The sequence below is a fragment of the Rhinatrema bivittatum genome, chromosome 3 (assembly GCF_901001135.1).
Source record: "Rhinatrema bivittatum chromosome 3, aRhiBiv1.1, whole genome shotgun sequence".
NCBI lineage: Eukaryota > Metazoa > Chordata > Amphibia > Gymnophiona > Rhinatrematidae > Rhinatrema > Rhinatrema bivittatum.
The window spans coordinates 435,901,916-435,927,692 of NC_042617.1; the positions used below are offsets into that span (position 1 = coordinate 435,901,916).

General features: G+C 42.9%; 1 protein-coding gene across 2 annotated transcripts in view; it reads left to right on the plus strand.

Annotated features, from left to right (window-relative positions):
- TRAPPC12 (trafficking protein particle complex 12) overlaps positions 1-25,777 on the plus strand; it is a 350,210-nt gene that overhangs the window by 309,758 nt on the left and 14,675 nt on the right. For both annotated transcript variants that reach the window (XM_029595791.1, XM_029595790.1), the window contains 2 exons: positions 4,817-4,915; positions 20,281-20,381. In XM_029595791.1, the coding sequence (XP_029451651.1) occupies positions 4,817-4,915; positions 20,281-20,381 (200 nt within the window). The remainder of the gene's footprint in view (positions 1-4,816; positions 4,916-20,280; positions 20,382-25,777) is intronic.

Here is a 25,777-nt window from a genome sequence, read left to right on the forward strand (position 1 = left end):
AATCTGGCCACATTTAAAAAGCCCGTGGCACCCTCAGATGACATCACCCACCTAGGCTTATAAAGGGGCTCCACTGACTTTCATTCACTGCCTCAGTAATGGGTAGACTTTCACGGGAGTGTGAGTTTCTGTTTCCTGCGTCTTCAGCCTTGTCCTTCTCTTCATCGTCTCCAGCCTTGTCCTTGTTTTTAGCATCTTCAGCCTTGTCCAGTCTTGTCCTTGCCCTCCTCTTAGCCTGCCTGCCCTCAGATTGATTCTCGGAACCGACTTCAGCCTGTGACATGACCATCCATCCTTGTCTGCTGCCTTCTTCAACCAGAGCCTGACAATGGAGCCTTTCTTAAGCATAGATCCCAGAGGGTATCACCTAAGAACTGCCAGCCCCCAGAACCCAAAGGCTCAACCCGAGAGGAAAAGGGCTGGTAAATTGAGGCTCCAGCTCAGTCTCTGCACCCTCTACTTCACCAGTTGGCAGTGAGGACCAACTGGACCTTCCCAGTAGGTTGAGTTAACCTCACTCCAACACAGGTGTCCACAATCCTAACAGTCATCTTGATAAAGAACTCACATCAAATTTGTCTGACAGAATTTTCCTTTTATGAAACCATGTTATCTGGATTCTCTAACCTACGTTTTTACTTATTTGATTGATATTCTACCTTTCAGATACTTCAGAGCAGATTACATTCAGGTACTTGTTTAAAGATGATGCAATATCGTTTTCTTGTTATGTTTCCATAGTTTTGCCCACTGCTAAAGTTAGATCAGTGGATCTATAGTTGTACACCACCTCCTTATACTTCCTTTATGTAGCAAGATTACATCTGCTCTCCTCAAGCTCCTTAGAACCTCCCCCATCTTCAAGGACAAGCAGAACAGAGCTGAACTGGTCACAGCACATTTGCTTTTTAACTCTTTTAGTATCTGGGGGTATACACCATTGGGTCCCATGATCTTATCCATTCTCATTTGGGTAAGTGTTCAAGTATCTCAGATTGAATTATTTCACTTATTATTTCATTTTCCACCATAAATTTGTTGCCTTCCCCTTCTGTAAATAGTGAGCAAAAGATCTTATTTCTGCCTTTTACCAGTCCTCATAGTCACAAGTCCTGCTTTCTCCATTTATCTTACCTACTATACATCTTTGATCAATTGAGTAATTGTCTCCTCATTTTGACATTTGGTCATCTAACCATCCTTCCTGCTTCCTTGTTTTTCCAGATAATTCTGCCTCCTCCTCCTCTGCCTGTGTATTTTTCTGCTTTTTGAACGATAATCTCTTTACTCTTCTGCTAACTCCTTACAGAACCAGGCAGTTAAGTTACAGTTACTTTCCATGGTTTTCTGTGCCATTTGGATATCCAATCCAGTTTACATGGTGAAAGATTTTAACCGTGTTGTCAGCTGGCTCATTCTGAATGGAGATAACCTCACAAAGCCCATAGAGGTACTCACAATGCTGGTAGCCAAAGAAAAAGACATATTCCAATGCAAAGATATTACAAATGGCAAAGTGATAAAACAAATCCGGTGTCAGCATGCCGGGATTAGTGCTGGTTCTCTTGTGTAATCATAGAGGAAACCCGGGTCTCTTACTCATCCACCTTAAAGAAACATAACCAATTTTGTTTATTTATTTATTATAAATATTGTAGTGCACGCCTATATCAGAACATTCTGTGCTAGGCGAATTACAAATCGTAAAACATACAAGCAATAATACAACATTATATAAAACATAATTCACATAAACTATGTTCCAATTGCTGAATCACCTGGTGGCATCATTGTTCTGGAATTCCCTCCCTCTTGCCCTGTGTCTTCCAAATTCAGAAAGGCTCTAAAAACATCACTCTTCTGCAAGGCCTTTGAAATATATCATTTGCTTGGTCACTTTATTTGTTTTCCCTATTTATGAATATTATTCTTGCTTTTTTATGTATTCACTGTATTTTTTATGTAGTCATGACTTTTTTTGGCTTTCTCTAGTTTGAAATGTTGCTCTTGCTTATTTGTAACTGAATTTATGTATTTACTGTATTTTTATGTAGTTATAATTTTATTTTGACTTGTTTTAATTACATGAATGTGATTTATCTTTTACTCCAAACCTTACATCGCCTTGGTTCTTGATAGAAAGAACGGTGGTTTCTATCAAATGAAATTAACTAAGACATTTGAAGATTGGAAGTTGTACAAGAGAACCCTGAAGTGCGGGGGTTGCTGGCTGGACCTAGGGGAAGGGATACTGGCTGATTATTTAATATCAGGGCTCTGGACCCTGCATTGGCCTAAAGGAATGAGATGCCACATCCTTGGAGTTGCTCCTGAAATGTGATGCCTGTATTTTGAGCTGCTTTGAAAATATGAGTACAGTTTTGCGTGACCTCTGTGAAAGGGATGAACTATATCTAGGATCCTTGTTTATTTGATTTATATTCTGCCTTTCACAACACTTCAAGGTGGATTACATTCTGGTACTGTAGGATTTTCCCTGTCCCCGGACGGATCCTCCTAAAGAGTAGAGACTTTGTGAAGAGATTTTGGGATGGGTGCAAAGAGAGAGAGACTGACCCGTGGGAAAAGAATTTTGGGAAAAGAATGTGAGGAGGTAAATCCTGCAGAGGTTCTGGGAGTAACCAAGAAGAGTGATTTTGCAATTTCTGAGAAGGAGTACACTTGGGACTGAAACGTTTGGTGAACAGATCAGTATGGAAAGGAAACAGACTTTGGAAATGGACTGTAATTCTACTGTGACATTTTCTCTGCTGCTGTTTTGGATATTTTGGTGTTTTAAAATAAATGTTTGAGTTTTTGTTTTGTTTTTGGTTTTTTGTTGGGTTTTTTTTGTAGTACAAGAGCAGAGTGGACATTGCATTTATTTTGAGAGGTCCTCAGACCAGTTTGGCCTTAGAGGGAACTCTGAATCCAGCCCATGCCCAGAGAGACTGTGTTCCCCACCCTGGCAGAGCTAATTTAATGCTCCCTAGGCAGGGCTGGGAAGTTGACCCCTAGGGAAAGGAGTTACCTATAAATAAAATTGGCTAAAGGGAGTTGCTGAAAACTCATATGTTGTCATTGATAGGAAGCTCCATCAACATCATCATCATCATCATCAATATACTAGTACTACTAGGGAAACATTTAAAATTGCTAAAACACATTATTAACCTCAGTGTTTCCTGTAAAGTATTTGCATATGTGGGCACACAGGATCCTTCCAGTTCCTGTCTACATCCCAAATCTCACTGCCCAGCTTGTAACAGAACCGCCAACAAGCAGTAAATCCTTAAAGGGAGTAGAGCTGAAAGGGAGGGGCCTGGTTTTTCTCACTCTCGCTGCTTGCTCCAGGGCCTGAGCTGATGTAAACGTGGAACTCTGCTGCCCATAGCTCTACATGGTCTGGCATTATCAAAGTATGCAGGCCAATATTTCCTACCTGCTGATCTTGTTAATCGCAAGAAACAGGGGATGGGGGAAAGGCTAAGGCAACGGATGCAAAAGAAATAGGAAAAAGAGGCAGGGGGAAAATACTGGGGAAGGATAGTCAGATGCTGATGAAAGGGGAAAAGAGGTAGAGGACAGATGGGGAAGATAAGGCGAGAAAAAGGGAGGGCTGGTGGAGGCAAGGGCTATGATATGTGGAGGGAAGAGAAAGGAGGCATTATAGGAATGAGAGATGTTGGAAGAGGTGGATGAGAGACAACGAAGAGGAATAGAAAGGTAGGAGAGAGGAAAATGGAGTGGAACGGTAGGTGAGATGATTGAGTAGTGTGGGCTTACTCTATAATTACAGAAGAGGACTAGCACCAATCACGGCTTGTAAACGTGGACCTCCGCTGCCCATAGCTCTACATGGTCTGTGCATGATCAAAGTATGCAGGCCAATATTTCCTACCTGCTGATCTTGTTAATCGCAAGAAACAGGGGATGGGGGAAAGGCTAAGGCAACAGATGCAAAAGAAGTAGGAAAAAGAGGCAGGGGGAAAATACTGGGGAAGGATAGTCAGATAGGCAGAAGTCGCAATATCCAGTGGGTTCATTGTAGTTAGTATAATACATGCTAGTATGAATTTCAGGTCATTTGTTACCCCTACCCCCTATTGTTAGTATATTTTAATGTTATTGGAATACAAAGAGCAGAAAAAGAACAATTAGAACTGCAGGCAAAATGTTCTTGCATGAAAGCACTGCTTTAATTATTCTTCTGAATCGTGTAAAAGCCGAGTTTGTATTGGTGACACTCAAGATAGATGCTTTAGAGTTTTCTCGAGCAGCAAGGCATTGCAATTTGCCCCTAGATAATGGTCACCTGACTGGGGGAAAGCAGTGTGACCGCCTGGGCTATCAAGCTGGGTGGGGATGAGGGGTCATCATGCAGCCCTTTTGAGTCAATCTGGGAGTCTTGTCCTGGGTGCTGTTTTGTCTAGCAACTGCGCCAGCTGCACATCCAGCATATAACTAACTTTTCTGACTAAAACCCTCAATTTGGTATAGTCATGGTGATGGTTTCAAATGTTGTCCTGCTATAAGAATGACTGTCCACTGAATTAAAGAGTGTAAGAAACCAAAACAGAGTGACCTTCCCAATACGTGCTGTCATCCAGTGAGGTCAACAGCCAGGAGTCCATCATCTCCCTTCTTTATACAGTAATAAGGGAATGGAAATATTTCAGTGAAACATTTTTTAAATGTAATTTTGTTTTCATTAATATCCAAAATATGTATTTTTCTGAGTCAATCAAGCAGCAGCTTGCTGATTCATGAGTTTAAATAAAGTAAATGTTTGATTTCTCACTTCCCTCTACAATAGGATTATGTACTTGCTGTGGATGCATATCGTACAATCATCAAATATTGTCCAGAACAAGAGCCTCAGCTGCTGAGTGGGATTGGAAGGATTTTCCTTCAGGTTTGTATAGAATTGCCTAAATAAGTAAATAAAAAATAGTATGGTCCAGTGGTTAACTACAGTAAAGTAGAACTAAAGATGGGCCCAGTTTTGGATGGCAAAGAATATATATGTTTGTTTATAAACTTAAGTACTGATTTTCCATAATATATTAATAGGATTAAATGGTCAGTTATCTCAGTATAAAAGGGTAAATAGTGAAGTGCCTCAGGGATCTGTACTTGGACCAGTGCTTTTCAATATATTTATAAATAATCTGGAAAGGAATACAACAAGTGAGGTAATCACATTTGCAGATGATACAAAATTATTCAGAGTAGTTAAATCACAAGCGGATTGTGATAAATTGCAGGAGGACCTTGCAAACTGGAAGCTTGGGCATCCAAATGGCAGATGAAATTTAATGTGGACAAGTGCAAGTGATGCATAGAGGGAAAAATAATCCATGCTGTAGTCATACGATGTTAGGTTCCATATTTGGATCTACCACCCAAGAAAAAGATCTAGGCATCATAGTGGACAATACATTGAAATCGTTGGCTCAGTGTACTGTGGCAGTCAAAAAAGAAAACAGAATGAAAGGAATTATTAGGAAAGGAATGGTGAATAAAACAGAAAATGTCATAATGCCTCTTTATCGCTCCATGGTGAGACTGCACCTTAAGTACCTTCTATAATTCTGGTCGCTGCATCTCAAAAAAGATATAGTTGCACTGGAGAATTTACAGAGATGGGCGACCAAAATGATAAAGGAGATGAAACAGCTCCCTTTTGAGGAAAGGCTAAAGAGGTTAGGTCTTTTCAGCTTGGAGAAGAGACCGCTGAGAGGGAATATGATAGAGGTCTTTAAAGTCATGAGAGGTCTAGAATGGGTAAATGTAAATCAGTTATTTACTCTTTCGGATAATAGAAGGACTAGGGGGCACTCCATGAAGTTAGCATGTGGCACATTTAAAACTAATCGGAGAAAGTTCTTTTTCACTCAATACACAATTAAACTCTGGAATTTGTTGCCAGAGGATGTGGTTAGTGCTGTTAGTGTAGCTGTGTTTAAAAAAGGATTGGATAAATTCTTGAAGGAGAAGTCCATTACCTGCTATTAATTAAGTTGACTTAGAAAATAGCCACTGCTATTACTAGGAACAGTGACATGGGATAGACTTAGTTTTTGGGTACTTGCCAGGTTCTTATGGCCTGGATTGGCTACTGTTGGAGACAGGATGCTGGGCTTAATGGACCCTTGGTCTGACCCAGTATGGCATGTTCTTATAGCTTTCACCACATCCTCTGGCAATGAATTCCAGAGCTTAATTATGCGTTGAGTAAAAAATATATTTTCTCTTGATAGTTTTAAGTGTATCACCAAGTAACTTCATTGTGTGTCCCCTGATCTTTGTACTTTATGAAAGAGTAAACAACCAATTAACATTTACTTGTTCCACTCCATGCATTCTTTTATAGACCTCTATCATATCTCCCTTCAGCTGAAGAGTCCTAACCTCTTTAGCCTTTCCTCAAAGGGAACTCATTCCATCCCCTTTGTCATTTTGGTTGCCGTTCTCTGTACCTTTTCTAAATCTGCTATATCTTTTTTGAGATGTAGTGAACAGAACTGCACACAATACTCAAGATGAGGTCAGACTATGGAGCGATACAGAGGCATTATGATATTCTCATTTTTATTCTCCATTCCTTTCCTAATAATTCCTAGCATTCTGTTTGCTTTCCTGGCTGCTGAGGGTGCAAGAGTCTGTAGACCCTTGTAAAACCCCTCCCCCCCCCAAAAAAACCCACCCAGAGTTGAAAGTGCCCCTCTTACAGTGGGAGATATATAGAATGTCAGATTGTCTCTCTAACAGAGTCTCTGTCTCTCCCTCTCCCCTCCTCCCTAGTATGGTCACTTGTGCGAGTACACAAGTAAAGGCTGCACATATGTGTGCAGCAGGGATATTTTAAATGATACACGTGTACTTGCATGTAAGATACAAAATTAAGCGTATCTTTGCTCGTAAGCCCAGTACGCGCTTTTATGGGTGCTTCACTTTGCACTTGTCCACATACAATTTCATTTTCCATTTGCATGTCCTGTCTCTCCGTTTTACAAGGTCTTCTTGCAATTTCTCATAATCCTCACGTAATTTAACAACTTTGAATAATTTGGTGTCATCGGCAAATTTGATCACCTCACTCGATGTTCCCATTTCCAGGTCGTTTATAAATATATTAAGAAGCAAAACAGTTCACTGGGGCACTCACCTTTTCACCTTTCTCCATTGGGAAAATTTACTGTTTAGCCCTCCTCTCTGTTTTCTATCTTTTAACCAGTTCTCAATCCACAATAAGACACTGCCCCCGTCCCAAGACTTTTTAATTTCTTAAGAAATCTCTCATGAGAGACTTTGTCAAATGCTTTTTTGGAAATCCAGAATCACTATATCAACTGGCTCACTTTTAGCCACATGTTTATTTACATTCTCAAAACAATATAGCAGATTGGTGAGGCAAGGCTTTCCTTGGGTAAATCCCTAAAGGAAGCAAATCTGTTGTGTTAATAAGATGAGCTCTGAAGTTGATTGCTGATTCTCTTCTTTCCTCATTGACAGAGCAGACCCAGAGGGGTAGATTTGATTAAAAAGCGCACGCTCGTACTTTTGTTCGCGCACCAGGCTCAAACAAAAGTACGCCGGATTTCAATAGATACGCGCGTAGCATTTAAATTCCGGGGTCGGCGTGCAAGGCTGCCCAAAATCGGCAGCCAGAGCACGCCGAGCCGCGCAGCCTGCCTCCGTTCCCTCCGAGGCCTCTCCGAAATCGGAGCGGCCTCGGAGGGAACTTTCCTTCCACCCCCTGCACCTTCCCCTCCCTAACCCACCCCCCCAGCCCTATCTAAACCCCCCCCCCACCACCTTTGTTTTAAAAGTTACGCCTGCCGACATGCGATTCCCCGGCCCGGGAGCTGTTTCGGAGGCCTCGGCCACGCCTCCGAAACGCCCCCGGGCCGGAACTACGCCCATGCCCCCACCCCCGAATGACGCGCCGGCCGCGACACACCCCTGACAACCCCCCCCCCCCCCCCCCCCGAGGAAAGCCCCGGGACTTACGCGCGTCCCGGGGCTTTGCGCGCGCCGGCAGCCTATGCAAGATAGGCTCGGCGCGCGCAGGGGGGTTTGGGGTAGGTTTTCGGGGGGTACGCACGTACCCCTTTGAAAATCTGCCCCAGAGGGACTAAGGTAATTGGTGTTGGGTAACATTTTTGTTCACAACTTTGTGTCCTTTGCCCAGGTAGGGCAGTCCTTGGAAAGTAGGATCCACAGATTGAAATCACTCCATGTGTTTTTTGTGGGGTGAGTTTGATTGGTTGTCTTTTATTTTCAAATAAATTAAGGTTTACTGTATGAAGCCTGGTTGATGTCATGTTGCAGTTTTTTAAACTTAATGTTATTTTCATCAATAAACTAGAAAAATAATGTTGCAATCACACTGTGTGTAATCTGGTAACATCCTCCCCTCTAGCCACAAGGAAATAGCACTAGTCTAGAAAAACATGGCAATTATTTACATATCTTTTGCATGGGCTTTGTACAAAATAAAAAAATGGTTGAAGTAGCCCAAATTTGAAAGCTTTTCATAATAGTGTCCCTATCAGGACTTGGAACTTTGTTCTAAAATATCCATAAAAGAAAGAATATGTTAAAAAAAAAAAAAAAAAACCCTCCAACTATATTACAAAGCATAGTAGTGAATAAAAAAGGGAATTCCATGGTAAGGCTCAGTCTTACTGTGTTACCTATATCCAGTCCTTGAAGCAGTTAGAATAAAGCACAGGTACAGTCTTTTATCCAGAAAAAGTACAGAGATAAAGGAAAACACAAAATATATAAATGGGACTGGACAATCCAAGAACAGGTGAAAAAGAACATCCAAGCAAAAGAAAAAACACATGAACCAGTTGAAAAAGTGCGCCTTGGACCGTTTCTGCTTCAGCTAATTCAGGCCTGGCCCCACTCTCTAAGGATGGGGTGAAATGAAATTTGGCAGGAATGCTGGGGCCTCAGCAAGACACTCTTCTACCAGATTGCAGCCAAATCCGTGCATGCACAGGATCCCTGATTCATGAGTACAGGCGGGCTGGCATGGCAGTAGGCGCTTCCCACTAATGAACCACGACCCAAAAAAAAAAAAAAAATGCTGACAAATTTTTAAAAAACACAGGAAAAAAATAATCCACCACAAGAAAAAAAAATGAAAAACTATCCAGCCAAAACTAAAGTAAACGCACAAATTATTACAGAAGTAATTCTATACTTAAAAAATTAAAACAAGTAAAAAATCACAAGCACATTTAAAAAGCCAAGAAATAACAGCCTAAAGTCTTAGGGGCCAATTTTAAAAGCCCGGCACACACAAATCCCAGGACATACGTGCATGGCCGCGCCACGCGCATTTGCAAGCAGCTCAGCCATGTGCGTATCTCCCAGTATGTGTGGAAGTGCCGGGCTTTTCAAAAGGGGAGGAGCGGGGGTGAAATGGGGGCTGGGCTGGACAGGTGAAGTGCGTGCCAGCAGCCGACCGGTGCACGCAACTTACTTCTGTACAGAGGAGCAGGTAAGTTGTAAAACAAAAACATTTAGGGGTAGGTAGGTGGGCCTTAGGGGTTGGAGAGGAGAGGGGAAAAGGGAAGAAAGATAGATATGGGGTTAGGAAAGTTCCCTCCCAGTTCGCTTCTTTACTGGAGCGGGCTAGGAGGGAACTGGGGAAAGGGCTGATTGCGTCGGCGCGCGTGTAATAAAATAAAATAAATCCCCCCCCTTGTATGTGTGAGTTGGCACCCGCGGGCGCCGATATAAAATCGGGCATGCATGGGTAGCCAATTTTATATCATGCACACGGCGACAAGCGCATGTTATAAAATCGGCATGTCCATATGCGCATGCCACGAACCGCACACACATGGACGCACATGCGCCGATTTGAAAATGTACCCCTTACTTGATGGTGAAATACCTCCTGGAGTCTGGGCCTAATGCTGAGGCCACGATGCTTCCTCTGTGGGAGTGGCAAGGCTGGTGAGTGACTCCCACTGCACTACTCTCCTGGGGTCAGAAAGGGGGGGAGGGTAGTGCACGACTACTACCCGGATGTGGAGGAGCCAATAAGCAGCTCCTGGCACAGGACTCAGTCTTTTGGGGTGGGGGGGGGCGGTGTTGTGACTGTTCACACACTTACCTCAGTAGCAGCAGTGCATATGGACAGGTTGGAGTCACTTAGGTGTCAATGGGAGATTTAAAAGTGTTGGCAAACTATTTTCCAAAAAACAAAAGTGCCGCTAGGGCAGAACGGGACATTCCAACCTACTGCCTCCATGAGAAAACCCAGAACCCTCATGCTGCTGCCCAGTCCTTCTTGTGGCTTGCCTTGAATGCTGAGATCTCCCCACCAGCACTCAATGCAGTTCTGGAATTTTTGTGATTTCAGCTTGCAGTGAAACTGCTTTGCACCACAGCATGCTGTTTCTCCGAATATTATTTTCCTTTAATGGGTTTTTAAAAATATATACACATATGTAGATAGATTTTATATGCCTGCGACATCTATTATATCATTAATTCTCTTTCCATTGAATGTTGCTTTTAGACTGTAGTCAGGGCCCCTGGTTGCTGCAAAAAACTGGCCCTTGCTGTGAATTGCGTATTCCCTACAGAATCGCAGGAGACCTGGAGCTTAGCTAGGTTAGAGTTCAAAGTCTGCCAGCAGAGGGGAGGAGGTTGCGGCCAGAGGGGTGGCTCCTCGCCTTCTCCTGTTGTGGGCGGGATTGGCCAGTGAAACAAGGGCTGGGGGGATTGGCATGTGGAGAGCGAGATGTGAAAGGAGGGGCTGGGGAGATCTGCGTCTGTGTATACCGGCACCTGGGATGAGAGGAGAGCAGCAGGAGCAGGGCTGAAGCTAGGGGATGGACAGATCTTCTCCCCAGTCTGGATGCTCACCCAGATTCCATAACCTTCATCCCATTCTCGAGCCCTCCATCCCCAAAAGCTTGTTCTCTCCCCTTCCCCTATCTGCCCTCCCTCCCTCTCTGGCTCCTTCTCCTAATCCTCTCTCCTTCACTATTCCAATCCTCATTTCTTCGCTTTCCCTTCTCCCTATCTTGAGATCTCCTCTTCCTCCCATCCCTGAGATCCTTGAAATTCCCCACACACAAAAAAAAAACAAAACAGAGAGGTCCATATGCAGCCACTCAACAAGTTAGATGGATAAATGTATCCAGCTAAATTAGCCTATATATTCAGCAGTGTAGCTCCAGTAAGCCTTTGCTTCTTTGCAAACCATAAGAGACAGATGTTCTCTGTAGGATCGGTTCCAAGGGAGCGCCTTGTCAGATCATGCTTGAGGAGTGAAATGCACACAGCCATCAGAAATCAGCCCCAAGCTGCACACTGAAAAGCACTGCAAGCTTTTGCAAATAAAGGCATTTTAAAAAGCAGCTATGTAGATAGCAGACCATTCTTTGTATGCAAACAATTTTTCAGATAATTGAACATGGTGCAAAAATTAAAAATCCCGTTCTGTGGAAAGTTTAATGAAGTTTTCGAGAGGCAGAGGCATTGCTTGGATGCCCAGCTTGCATTGTTATCTTGCTGATAACTGTAGAGGAGGTGGCTCCCCGTGCTTCTGTCTTGTCACACGCCCCAAATTCTCAGTGTCATTAGCTTTCAGGTTTCATTGATTTCTCCAAGACTCATTTATTCTTCCTGTGTGCGAAATGGAATATTTTGGTAGAGGGAAGATGAAAAGCAAAGAATTTAAATTGTGACTTTTATGCATGGAAGGACAAAACAAATCAAACTAAAATGATTAGTGTTATGCTTAGCATTTTGGTGGCAAAGGCTAATGGACTGAATATCTGAAAAATTTCAGTACTGCCAGGTTCTTTTTCCAGTTCAAAATGATTATGTTGACAAGAGATGGTGGCAGACGGTGCGTACACTATCATATACCTTTTCTTTATAAATATAGCAACATTCCTGCCACCTCCCCTTTCAGAATGGAAATGTGCCTGCACAATCTACTGCATTGGTTCTGTTGCTATTTTTTTTTTCATGATATTTTTAGAAATGGAAAGCATAACTGTTCAGTGCAGTTGAGTTTCTGGAGTGAGAGCTTCTAGGTTATTAGCGTTAGGGAGAAGGAGGAGCTTGGTGCCGTAGACCACTGGATTAGTCTAGGTTTGTAATACTTGGGGGGGATTTAGCCTGCCTTTCCCACGATATGTAAGGCAATTTACAGCATTATTAGAGTTCAGACACAGTAAGTCCCTGCCCCCATCTAAGTGGATATCTGAGGCAATGGGAGATTCAGTGACATGCCCAAGCTCCCAAGGCATGTCAGTGAGGAAAGTGGGATTCGAACCCTGCCTTCCCTGGCTCTCAGGCTGCTGTTTGAACTAGCGGGCCACTCAAGGGTAGATTCTACGGCATGGCCTAGATTATTCTGCAGTGATTTTTTTTAAATATTTTGCATACTCTTTGCTTCTCAGTATGCCCAAAAAGTTTATTTATTTATTGATTTTATTTATTTATTTAAAGTCTCTTCTATACCGATAGCCGTTCGCACATCGTACCGGTTTACATAAAACAAATAACTTTTGGGCAGAGCCCTTACAAGTAACAGACGAATACAATTAACAGGAAGTATGGATAATACTGAAAAGCATAACAATAATCAATAAATACAACAACTATAATATAATAACAATAAATAATAAGTTAATAAATAAATAAAGTTAATAAATAAAGTTAACTTTTACTGAACCTTTTATATTTTAAAATATTTTCTTAAAAAAATAAAAACTAACTTTCCATCTTTTGTTGTGTCCCTCTGTATTATTTTTCTGTCAAACACTCTAAAAACCACCTAAGAATATAAAAGTTTGGAACTAATTATACCTCCAAAAAAAAAAAGAAAGCCAAACGTGTACACTTTACTCTATCTGCTGTATAAGGACCATCATAGGCTGGACCCAGGCACTTAGAACGTGGGTCAGGATCAGAACAGTTGTAATCATAGGTCCTGCTTTTTTTTTTTTTCTTTTGCAGAAGTGTTTGCTTTTTAAAGTGCTTCAGTGTCCCACAAACTTCATGTGACAAATAAAGTGTCCAAAAATTCTCAAAAGTTTCTTCACTAAAAATAAAAATTACTTACCTTCACGCTATGTATGTCCTGCGTGACTTCCTATTTTGAAGGACTGCCTCCGGGAAACACTGGAATCCTTGGTCTTCAATACTTTAAATACATTTGTAGCACCACTTTGTCATATGACGTTTTGGGGACACTGAAGCACTTTAAAAAGGAAACACTTCTGCAAAAAAACCCAGGACCTGTGATTACAACCGCTTTGATCCTGATGCACATTCTAAGTGCCTGGATCCAGCCTATGATGGTCCTTACACAACATATTGAGTAAAGTGTACATGTTTGGCTTTCTTTTTGTGATGTATTATTTTGCTCTGTGTCATTATTTCTTTGTTTCTTCATTTTCCTAGTTTTTTCTCCTATTCTCTTTTTTCCTTCCCTATCTCTCCTGTTAAGTCCATTCACTGCAGCCTCTCCCCTTCTTACACAGGTACTCCCTCTCTTCTCCTGTGCCCCCTCCCCATGCTTTTCTTCCCTCGTCTCTCCTTTCCTCCTTTCCTTTGCTTCCTTCCTGTTTTCTGTCTTCCTTCCCTCCCTTCCTTCCTGCCTGGGTCTTCTCATCCCTCCTTCCCTCAATCCTTCTTTTCTTTCTTTCGTGCCTCTCACTTCATCATCCCTCTCTTTCATGGATTTTCACCTCTTCCATTGCCATTCTGGCTTGATACTTTTGCCTCCATTTTGTTCCTCTTTGGCCCTTGTTTTTCTGTCAGCCTTATGGCGCTGTTGTCCAGTGTGAGGAAGAAAGCATCGCTGGAGGGGAGACAGAATAATCTGGTCCGCAGCAGGAGGGAGGGAAGCAGGATCAACCGAACTTGTATGTAACGCAGGTAGAAGGAGACCAGGCAGCTCAAGAGGCATCAGCAGCTGGAGGGAGGCAAAAAGAGATAGGGAAGCAGGGCCACATCTCCAGCAATGGAAGGGCGAGAGATTGGGTAGGCATGAGTCCACATATACAGCCATTGGGATGAAGGTAGACAGAATGGCAGGAGCGAGGACAACAGGATGGACCAGGTTGTGTCTGTAGAGGTGGCCAGCAGCCCTGGATTTGTCTATAGACACACACTAGTCCTGTGCCTTGGGCAGTAGGCTGGCTAAAGATTGCTGCTTTCTAGCTCTGCTGAATTTCATTCAACATAGAGCCAACCTTCTGCTACTTTGTAACAGCCTCAGAGTTGGTGAAGTGACAGACTACCAGCACCTAAGGGCAGGAAAATCTTAAATCCATCACTGATGGGCAGATTGACATGACGGTGATGCAGTTGGGGTTTTCCAGCTATAGGAGCAGGAAGGAGAAAGGTCAGCAACAATGTTAGGTGACTGAGCAGTTACCCATGGTTCCACAGCCAGCACCAGATTCTCCAGCAAAGGGCAAATTCTACAGCCATAGACTTACAAGAAACTGCGGATCCTAATTATGAGTTGTGTTAAGTCTTGGGGAATACATTCAAGATTCTCCTCTGCTGTTGACACTGTGTGACCTGTATCTCCTTCAGAATCCCAGTCGAAAACAAAAGTATTTTACTTAATCTGGCTTTCCCAACACATTTTTTACATAAGAAATTGCCATACTGGATCAGACCATACTGTTTCCAACAGTAGCCAATCCAAGCTACAAGTACCTGGCAAGTACCCAAACACTAAGGGGTAGATTTTAAAACCTACACGCACGTGTCCATGTGTGCGCGCGCTACCCGGCGTGCTTACATGGACACACAATTTTATAACATGTGCGCGCGTGTTATAAAATCGGGGGTCGGCACGCAACTGGGTACACAATTGTGCAATTTGCGCGCACCGACGCCCGTGACTTTCCCCGTTCCATCCCAGGCCGCTCTGACTGCCCCGCCCCTTTTTTGAAGCCCCAGGTCATACCCGCATCCCGGGGCTTTATGCGCATGGCCGGGCCTTTCTAAAATAGGCCTGGCGCGCTTACGTCCTCCTATGAGCATAAATCCAGAGGATTTACACGTGTAGGCGTTTTAAAATCCAGGCCTAAGTATATCCCACGCTACTGATGCTAGTAAAAGCAGGAGCTATTATCTAAGACAACTTGATTAATAGCAGTTAATGGACTTCTCCTCCATAAACTTATCCACACCTTTTTTGAACCCAGCTACACTAACTGCACTAACCACATCCTCTGGCAACAAATTCCAGAGCTTAATTGTGCATTGAGTGAAAAATAATTTTCTCTGATTAGTTTTAAATCTGCAACTTGCTAACTTCATGGCGTGCCCCATAGTCCTTCTATTATCCAAAAGTGTAAATAACCAATTCACGTTTACCCGTTCTAGGTGTCTCATGATTTTAAAGACCTCTATCATATTCTCCATCAGCCGTCTCTTCTCCAAGCTGAACAGTCCTAACCTGTTTAGCCTTTCCTCATAGGGGAGCTGTTCCATCCGCTTTATCATTTTGGTCACCCTTCTCTGTACTTTCTCCATTCCAACTATATCTTTTTTGAGATGCGGTAACCAGAATTGTACACATACTATTGTATGGTTTTCACATTGAAAGCATCAGCTCAGTGTGCTGCATCAGTTAAAAAAGCAAACAGAATGTTAGGAATTATTAGGAAGGGAATGTGAATAAAACGGAAAATGTCATAATGCCTCTTTATCGCTCCTTTAAGAGACTGCACCTTGAGTCTAGATCTTTTTCTTAGGTGGTAGCTCCTAATATGGAACCTAACATCGTATAACTACAGCATGGATTATTTTTTCCTATATGCAGCACCTTGCACTTGTCCACAATAAATTTCATCTGCCATTTGGATGTCCAATTTTCCAGTCTCGCAAGGTCCTCCTGCAATGTATCACAATTCCACTTTTGATTTAACTACTCTGAATAATTTTGTATCATCTGCAAATTTAATTACCTCACTTGTCGTATTCCTTTCCAGATCATTTATAAATATATTGAAAAGCATCGGTGCTGCATGCTGTCAAGTTGTTTGGAATCCAACTAAGAACATTAGAAGTGCTATACAGGGTCAGACCAAGATCCCTCATGCCCAGCATCTTTCACCCTAGCTTGATGGACTTTATAACAGGGTACCATCAAGCTACCGTAGGGTGAGATAACATAATATAAAATTTCATCTTTGTGAGACTTTCCTCACACCTTCATCAAGGTGTACTGTGCTGTTCATACATCTCACGCTACATGTGAAACGAGCCCCTAAACCACCACCAGCACCTCAGCTCGACCCATTTAGAGATATAAATAGGTGCAAACAGTGAGGCCCTCCCCAGAGGCTCAGGCTCTCTCTCTCTCTCTCTATTCCACTCCTCTCCTCCCCTCTCCCCTTCTCCCCCACCAAGCCCAGAAATGGCCAAAATGCAATTCAAAAACTTTAGCGCCATTTCAGGCATATCACACAGCCTAACGCCAGGAAAAAAGGTGTAGTTATTTCCGGTGTTAAAACCATGCAATAGTATGCGTTATGCTATCTCACGGTGCAATATTGCCCCTCATTTAACTAAATCCCACCCAAACTCCTCCCTGATCCCGCCCCTCCAAAACATTTGCATTCGCATCATGCCTAATGAACAGTAACGAATGCATTAACGTGTTATCGCGTGTGTTAACGCCATAACACATTTTGATGAATGAGCCTGTTAGTTGGCTTGACCATATTCTCTAGTAACTAATTGCAAAGCTTGATTGTGTGCTGAGTGAAAAAATTCTTCCTTCAGTTTGTTTTAAATCTGCTGATAGTTAGATTCATGGCTTGTCCCCTGTTTACCCATTCCACCCCTCATGATTTTATAAATCTCCCTCATATGCCTTCTCAGCCATCTCTTCCTATCTGAAGAGCCCTAATCTGTTTAGCTTTTCTTTATGTTTCCATCCCCTTTATCATTGTCACCCTTCTCTGTACCTCCGCTATGTCTTTTTTGAGATGGGGCAACCAAACCTGCACACGGTACTCAAGATGTGATCACACCATGGATCTATACAAAGGCATTATGATATTCTCAGTTTTGTTCCCTTTTCCTTTCCAAATAACTCCTAACATTATGTTTGCCTTTTTGACCGCCACCATATCCTGAGCTGAAAATTTCACGGTATTATCCACAAGGGCTCCAAACTGAACTCTCTTTTCAGGCTATAATTCAGTCATTTCTCTTCTCTTCAAAGTATCTGCCTTTCCCTACTTTGTGATTAAAACAACGGCAGAAGAGAGGCCAAGGAATACAGCAAGAAAGGACTTTTTATGGTTTCATTAGCTCTGAAATAGTTTATTTCTGTTATTTATATTCCGCTTTTCAGGCACTTCAAAGCAGATTACATTCTGTTCTAGTGGTTTAACACTGCAGCTTTAAAATGGGCTTCTGTCGACATGATATTCACAAAGTTTGTCTACTCCAAAAAAAAAAATTGCAGACATTGAGTTACTTCCCACTAATGTCTTGAGTCTTGATATGATTCAGGCGATGACATCATTCGGCAAATCACACAAACACCCACTCACACCAACCGTGTATTCCAGTACACAACTCTGTAAACAACGAATATAATCCCAACCAATGTACTGGTATATGCTATAAAGCACCCTGTCACCGGCAAACTTTTGTTAGACCCTCTATTCACGAGTAGGTATAAATGGATCCGTCTCGTTTGTGATAAGGGGTCTCATTACTTTAATTTTAAATCACGTATATATTTTGTTTTAGTTTTTAAATTATACTTAAAAGCAGTCCCGACAAAAAATTAATGAGAAAAATCTCCCAACCAGTAAGTCCAATAACTAATATTTTTGCAAGTTAAGAATACTTATCAACGATGAAGAGGTCCCAAAAGTCCCGACATGGCCATGTTTCGGACCGAAGTCCTGCTTCAGGGGAACGGCTGAAAATATGGAATCCAATTCAACGAAGAAAATCCATCTTTTGCTCGAGAAGTTCCATCAAAGAAAGCGGCTAAATCCGTGCAAGTCCTTTTCTAAACACGAGCTGTATTTAAACCGCATGGTTTAATGAGACCCCTTATCACAAACGAGACGGATCCATTTATGCCTACTCGTGAATAGAGGGTCTAACAAAAGTTTGCCGTTGACAGGGTGCTTTATAGCATATACCAGTACATTGGTTGGGATTATATTCGTTGTTATCATTCGGCAAATGCCATCCTGTTGGCTGCTTATGTCACCTCCTGACAGAATGGTCTGGAGCTTTGCTTTCCATTGCAGTGACATTTGTAGGCCTTCTTTACAGTAGCTGCCTGTGCACCAGACCTCTTGAAGGTCTGTCATTTCTCTTCTGTGAATGCTCAGGAACGTAACCATGTAACTTTCCTGGCAACAGAAAGTTACACGGATTACAGCAGGGTTACCCTCATAAGTGTGACAACACAGTTGGGAAACATGGTGAGGGAGAAAGAACTGGGGGCAGGAACAGTGTGTGATGGGATTGCCCAGTCCCCCCCTAGCCAAAGACAGCTTCTCCTCTCCTGTACTCCCCATTCTGCCAGCCTCTCTCCCTCCCTCTGATGCAGCCACGGGTACAGAAAGCAGCTGCTGCCTGGCAGGAAGAGGCTGTGTCTTTGGTACATATCGGGGGCTGGGAGGGATAGTGAGTAGAGGATGAGCGAGGGTGGAGACAGCAACGGCAAAGTTGGGGGGAAAAAAGTGAGTAGGGAAGAGGATGAGGGGCTGTACATCTTTCTCTCTTGTTTCACTCCGCACCCCAGTGCAGTCCTACACCCACTCCCCTACTCACCCTCTTCTTTGCTCCAACTTTCTTGCCTTTGATGTCTCCCCCCTCCGCTCACCAGGGAAAAAATGCATCACAATGTACTTCTGACACATCTCCTCGCTGTCTGCCAAACAAAATGAAGCAGTAGACATGAGCATTCCAGATAGTTCAGTCAGTGAAAGAAGGTGGGCTCAGCCCAGCGCCTTAGCAGCAGCTGCATGCGCAGCCATGCGGGAAACTGGGTTCAGTTGCTGAGTTTGACTTCTGCTCTGGAGGCTGCTCAGACCTAGAGAAGTCTTAATCATCACACAACAGCACCACCTGCTGGGCCCTGGAAGGAGCTGCAGCCTATGACCTCTGGTCACAACTTGTCCTTGGTTAGGGAAACCCCAGGTAGCTGCAGGTGAAGGCTCATGATACCAGAGGCTGGTTCCGATTTAAGCTGGAAGCCTAAAGAAACAGAAGAAGCTGCTGGAGGGGAAAAATGTCAGTGAAAAGGGGATTAATGCTATGTGTTGAAGCTACTCATATTGTTTGGAATCTTCTATTTATCTTATAATTAAGCAATACAGCATGGCAGATGGTAGATTATTGGCATGCCTTGGGCACAGCTACTCGAGAAATGTGTACAGATGGACTTTTCAGCATCCAATCACAGAGCACACTGTCTTTCTGTGGTTTCTAATCAAGTATGCAGGATGCAATGTCGTCTACTTGATTCCACTACACAGTGCAGCAGCGGTGACAAAAAAAGAAATATATCTCACTGCTTTCCTGGGTGGTTAACAGCATGCCTTTCCCTGCAAGCAAAATGAAACCCATACAGAGAACAGGTGCATTTCTCATGTACACCACATGCCACTGCTAAGACTAAAGGAACCGGTCAAAAAGAATCCCAAATGCTTCTGACCTCTAGCAATTTCCTGACTCATTCTTCCTACAGACGTTATGAATATTTTTAAAAGAGGTTTTTAGCTGAGAAAATAATATCCTTAAGGGACAGACTTTTGTTTTCAGAAAGATACTGAGCAAGCAGAAGATACATGTCATAAAGTATAATAAAAGAAATTAGGACAGACATATCTAGTAAATGTGCAGATGAAAAAGAAGAGCAAATCTTGAAGCAGAACATTGCTAGGTTGATTCTAAAATTATTTTTTTGTTTTATTATATTTTCACAGTAGACTGCTGTGTAATGTTTATGCTCTTGAGACAAGATGGCAACCAAGAGCAACCTTTGTGCTGCCTAGGTGTTATTCCTGATCAATAAAAAGTAACTTTAAATTGCAGTTTTTTCTCTGAGGGTAAACAGGTTTTACTTTCTGTTTTGTGGTCTCTGCTGTCCCTTTGCGATCTCATGAAGTTATGTGGAAGACCCCAAGACATCCCAGAACAAAGTGATGACATTATCTAGTTGATTGTACTATAGCATTCCAGTACTGCTTTGAGTGACTTGCTTTTGAATTTGTCATGTAGATTGGAGACATAAAAACTGCTGAGAAATATTTTCAAGATGTGGAAAGTGTGACGCAGAATTTCAGTGGGCACCAGAATAAAATTACAGTTTTAATGAACAGGTATGTCATTTTGGATCTCGGTGTGCACCTTGAATCTTACCCTGCTATTAGTAATATGTATCCCCTTTCATTACAAAAGAAAAGAAACTATTTTACTCAGCTAAGAGCTCTTGGGCCCATAATGGAAGTTGGCATCTGTAACATAGTGAACATAGTAATTAACGGCAGAAAAAGACCAAAAGGCCCATCCAGTCTGCCCAGCAATCTTATTTTGAATTGGATTCACAGATCTTTAGTCTGGGCCCATTTTTTTTTTTTGTCACTAGGGTTCCAATTCCCACTCCCCTGTTCTGTTGAAGCAGATAGTATTGCCAGGATGCTATATATTATGTAAAATGTTTTGTGTTTTATGTTTACCAGACTATATGTTCTCAGTCAGTGTCATGTAATTGTTCTGCTAAACCCCCATGATTCTTAGATTTAGCTCATTCAGGATCCACGTGTCCTTTTGAAGCCCTTCACTGTCTTAATCTTCACCATCTCCTCCGGAAGGTCATTCCAGGCATCCACCTGGAATGCCTCTCTGTGAAGAAATATTTTCTCACATTCAATTTGAGTTTTTTCCTCCCTGGAATTTCATATTGTGACATCCTTGCTCTCCTTATATCTTTCAAGTCAAAGAGGTTAGTTTTCAGTTGTGCGTCGCTTATACCGTTCATGTTTCTGAAGGTCTGTATCGTGTCCCCTCTGTGCCTTCTCTCTTCCAGAGTATACATATTTAGGGCCTTCACCCTGTCCTTTTAGGTCATATGAGGGAGACCTCCCACCATTCTGGTTGCCTTTCTCTGAACTGCCTCCATGCTATCTCTGTCTCCCTTAAGATACGGACTCCAGAACTGAACACAGTACTCCAGGATGGGCCTCACCAAGGACTTGTACAAGGGAATTATCACCTCTTTTTTTCTTGCTAGATATTGCTCTTTCTAAGCAGCCCAGCATTCATCTGGCTTTAGCTATTGCCTTGTCACACTGCTTTCCCATCTTCAGATAACTAGACACTATGACCTCAAGGTCCCTCTCTTGTTGTGTACACATCAACCCTTCATCCCCCCAGCATATACAGTTCCTTTGGATTACCGCACCCCAGCTGCATGACTCTTTGCATTGAATCTCAGCTGCCATGTTTTGGACCACTCCTCAAGCTTTCTTAAATCACTTCTCATTCTCTCCACCCCTTAGTATCATTGCAAATAGGCAGACTTTACCCTCTGTCTATACCTTCCGCTATATCACTCACAAAAATGTTGAACAGCACCGGTCCCAACTTCGATCCCATGTAACACCTCTCTCTCTCTCTCTTCTGAGTAGGTTCCATTCACCATCACACTCTGTCTTCTGTCCATCAGCCAGTTTGTAATCCACTTCACCATCTTGTCTCTCAGCTCTAAACTTCTCATTTTGTTTACAAGTCTTCTGTGTGGGACCGTATCAAAGGCTGTGCTAAAATGCAAGTAGATTACATCTAGCGCTCTTCTCTGGTTCAATTATTTAGTCACGCTGTCAAAGAAATCTATCAAATTCGTCAGACAGGACTTCCACCTGGTGAATCCATGTTGTCTTGGATCAAGCAACCTCCTGGATTCTAGATAGTTTACTGTCCTTTCCTTCAATAGTTTCACCATTAAATTTCCCACCACCGAGATGAGGCAAACTGGCCTGTAGTTACCAGCCTCCTCTCTCATCCCAGTCTTGTGTAGCAGTAAGGCTAAGACCAAACTGTTTTACTATTGAAAGACAAGAATTACAGAACCAGTTGAAGGTTCTCTGAGTAGATAACTAAGTTATGATCCCCAGTAATGATCCTTTCTCTTGGTTCAATTGAGACAGAAAGTACTAGGGATGTGAATCGTTTTAGGACGATTAAAATTATCGTCCGATAATTTTAATATCGTCTTAAACCGTTATGGAACACAATACAATAGAGATTCTAACGATTTATCGTTATAAATCGTTAGAATCGTGAGCCGGCACACTAAAACCCCCTAAAACCCACCCCCGACCCTTTAAATTAAATCCCCCACCCTCCCGAACCCCCCCCAAATGAGTTAAATAACCTGCGGGTCCAGCGGCGGTCCGGAACGGCAGCGGTCCGGAACGGGCTCCTGCTCCTGAATCTTGTTGTCTTCAGCCGGCGCCATTTTCCAAAATGGCGCCGAAAAATGGCGGCGGCCATAGACGAACACGATTGGACGGCAGGAGGTCCTTCCGGACCCACGCTGGACTTTTGGCAAGTCTCGTGGGGGTCAGGAGGCCCCCCACAAGCTGGCCAAAAGTTCCTGGAGGTCCAGCGGGGGTCAGGGAGCGATTTCCCGCCGCGAATCGTTTTCGTACGGAAAATGGCGCCGGCAGGAGATCGACTGCAGGAGGTCGTTCAGCGAGGCGCCGGAACCCTCGCTGAACGACCTCCTGCAGTCGATCTCCTGCCGGCGCCATTTTCCGTACGAAAACGATTCGCGGCGGGAAATCGCTCCCTGACCCCCGCTGGACCTCCAGGAACTTTTGGCCAGCTTGTGGGGGGCCTCCTGACCCCCACGAGACTTGCCAAAAGTCCAGCGGGGGTCCGGAAGGACCTCCTGCCGTCCAATCGTGTTCGTCTATGGCCGCCGCCATTTTTCGGCGCCATTTTGGAAAATGGCGCCGGCTGAAGACAACAAGATTCAGGAGCAGGAGCCCGTTCCGGACCGCTGCCGTTCCGGACCGCCGCTGGACCCGCAGGTTATTTAACTCATTTGGGGGGGGGTTCGGGAGGGTGGGGGATTTAATTTAAAGGGTCGGGGGTGGGTTTTAGGGGGTTTTAATGTGCCGGTTTTGCGATTTTTAGATTTTTAGATTTTTCACGATTTTTCACGATATTTTACCCCCCCAAACGGCAACAATACGATTCCCTCCCCCTCCCAGCCGAAATCGGTCATTAAGACGATCGAGGACACGATTCACATCCCTAGAAAGTACTGCATGGGCAGTGTTAGAGGTAGAACAATGGTGAGAAATCTGAGGGGCTTGAACAGTCCTGAAGAGGGGATTACTGGCTGCCCAGTCAGGGAAGAAAAGAATGGCTATCCTGTCGAGTCTTGGTACCGTGGAGGCACTGCAAGCTCAGGAGGGAGGGAGCTGCCAGAGTGTAGTAGCATCTTTGTAAGCATGCCAACGCTTAGCATAAGCCTCTTTCGGTGGGCCAGTGAGAGAAACTGTTTCTGTTGTGGGGGACCAAGATGGGGAGCTGGTTTTGGAATCACTGTGTGGTCACAGGAAGAGGCAAGTTTTCGGCAGTGAAGCTCACACCGTTTAAAATACCAATAGAATTCTGCATCAAATGAAGATTTTGGCACATGACTGTATTGAAGAGGCTTCAGAATTTTGTGGCTAATTTTTAAAAGCCTAGGCGCAGTTCATAATGTTTTCATTGTCGATTAAACAACCACGCAATTTTCTAAAGCAGACACATGCAAATATGCTTTTCACTCAGTAATGTACGGTGCTTAACAACGCTTAAACTCCCCCTGAAGAAGCCTGTTGGGGTTCTTCACAGTACAATTTAAAGATTTACACCATTGTCATCATTAGTTTATGTATTGATATATTTTAATAAGGTTGCTTGACTATCCATGGCATGAGTATGCACATGGGTGCAAGGTTCTAGTTGTGGTTACAGGATATATTATTTTAAACATATGTATTTAAATATGATGTCAATTATAATGCAAATTATTGATTAACATTTACTATTTAACATATATTGAAAATATTTTTCCAGTCTTGTATTTTCTGATGTTTGATTTGTTATAATAAAGGATTTTTTAAAATATATTTTAAATAATACATGAGTACAGGTTTACCTTTGGGTTTAATATTGTGTGCGTGTATGTGTGTATGCGCACACACACACACACACGATATTAACCCATCTTGGGTATGAATGGAAGGGGGGTGGGCTGCAGTTCTAAATGTTTGCTCATCCTGGGGGTAGATCTTTACCAAAGCCTGCTCTTACAGTATCACATGCTCACTTATACAGAGAAAGATGATGTTCATACATTTATTTATTTATTTATTTATTTATTTTAATACCGGTATTAGTGGTTACATCATACCGGTTTACATCTGAACAGAGGTAGAAAATACATCAAACAGGGACAGGGGAAGGGACTATAGGAACAAAGAGAAAGTTAGCCAGGAGATGACAGATGAGATCAGAACTATAACGATAACATGTTAAACAAAGAAACATAATTTAACAGCTAGGTTCAAGTAGCGTATTGATGCATCAGGGGGTTAAGACACAAGGGATCTAATCTGGGTAAGCCTGTTTGAAAAGCAGAAACTAGAACAAGGGGGAAGGCTGACAGTACATGTCAAGGTGGCGGACCTCACGTGTTCATCTAGATAGGATTATAGACAGTGCTGGGGAGGAGCTGCCTGTCGTGGTACCTCTGGGCACCAATGACTTAGTAAAATGTGGGAGAGAGATTCTGGAAGCCAAATTTAGGATTTTAGGTAGAAAGCTGAAATCCAGAACTTCCAGGGTGGCATTCTCTGAAATGCTTCCTGTTCCACGTGCAGGTCCCCAGAGGCAGGTAGAGTTCCGGAGTCTCAATGCGTGGATGAGATGATGGTGCAGGGAAGAGGGATTCAGTATTGTAAGGAACTGGGGAATCTTTTGGGGAAGGAGGAGACTTTTCTGAAAGTATGGGCTCCACCTGAATTAGAGTGGAACCAAGCTGCTGGCACTAACTTTTAAAAAGGAGATAGAGCAGCTTTTAAACTAGAACAAGGGGGAAGGCTGACAGTCACTCAGGAGTGCATGGTTCGGAGGAATATATCCTTGAAGGATACTAATGAAACAGGAGAGTTAGGGCCTCCCAACAGAGAGGTTCCAATAAAAGCAAACGTAGTTCATGTGCCTATATGTAAAAAATCACCTGAGCTAAAGATTTCAAATTATCCCTATCAACTGAAAAGCAGGTTGTTAATACAAACAAAAAACACACTTTGAAATGTCTGTATGCCAATGCCAGAAATCTAAGAAGTAAGATGGGACAGTTAGAGTGTACAGCTGTAAATGATGAGATTGACATAATTGACATCTCAGAGACCTGGTGTAAGGAGGATAACCAATGGGACAGTGCTATATCAGGGTACAAATTATATCGCAATAATAGGGAGGATCAACATGGTGAGGGTGTGGCACTTTATGTCCGGGAGGGTATAGAGTCCAACAGGATAAAGATCATACAAGAGACTAAATGCTCAGTAGAATCTATATTTATTTATTTATTTATTTGGGGTTTTTTATATACCGAAGTATAGCGTTTTGCCTTCACTCCGGTTTACAGGATAACAACGTAATACATACAAATATCTTATAACTATCTTTAACATTCAAAGAGTAGAACCTT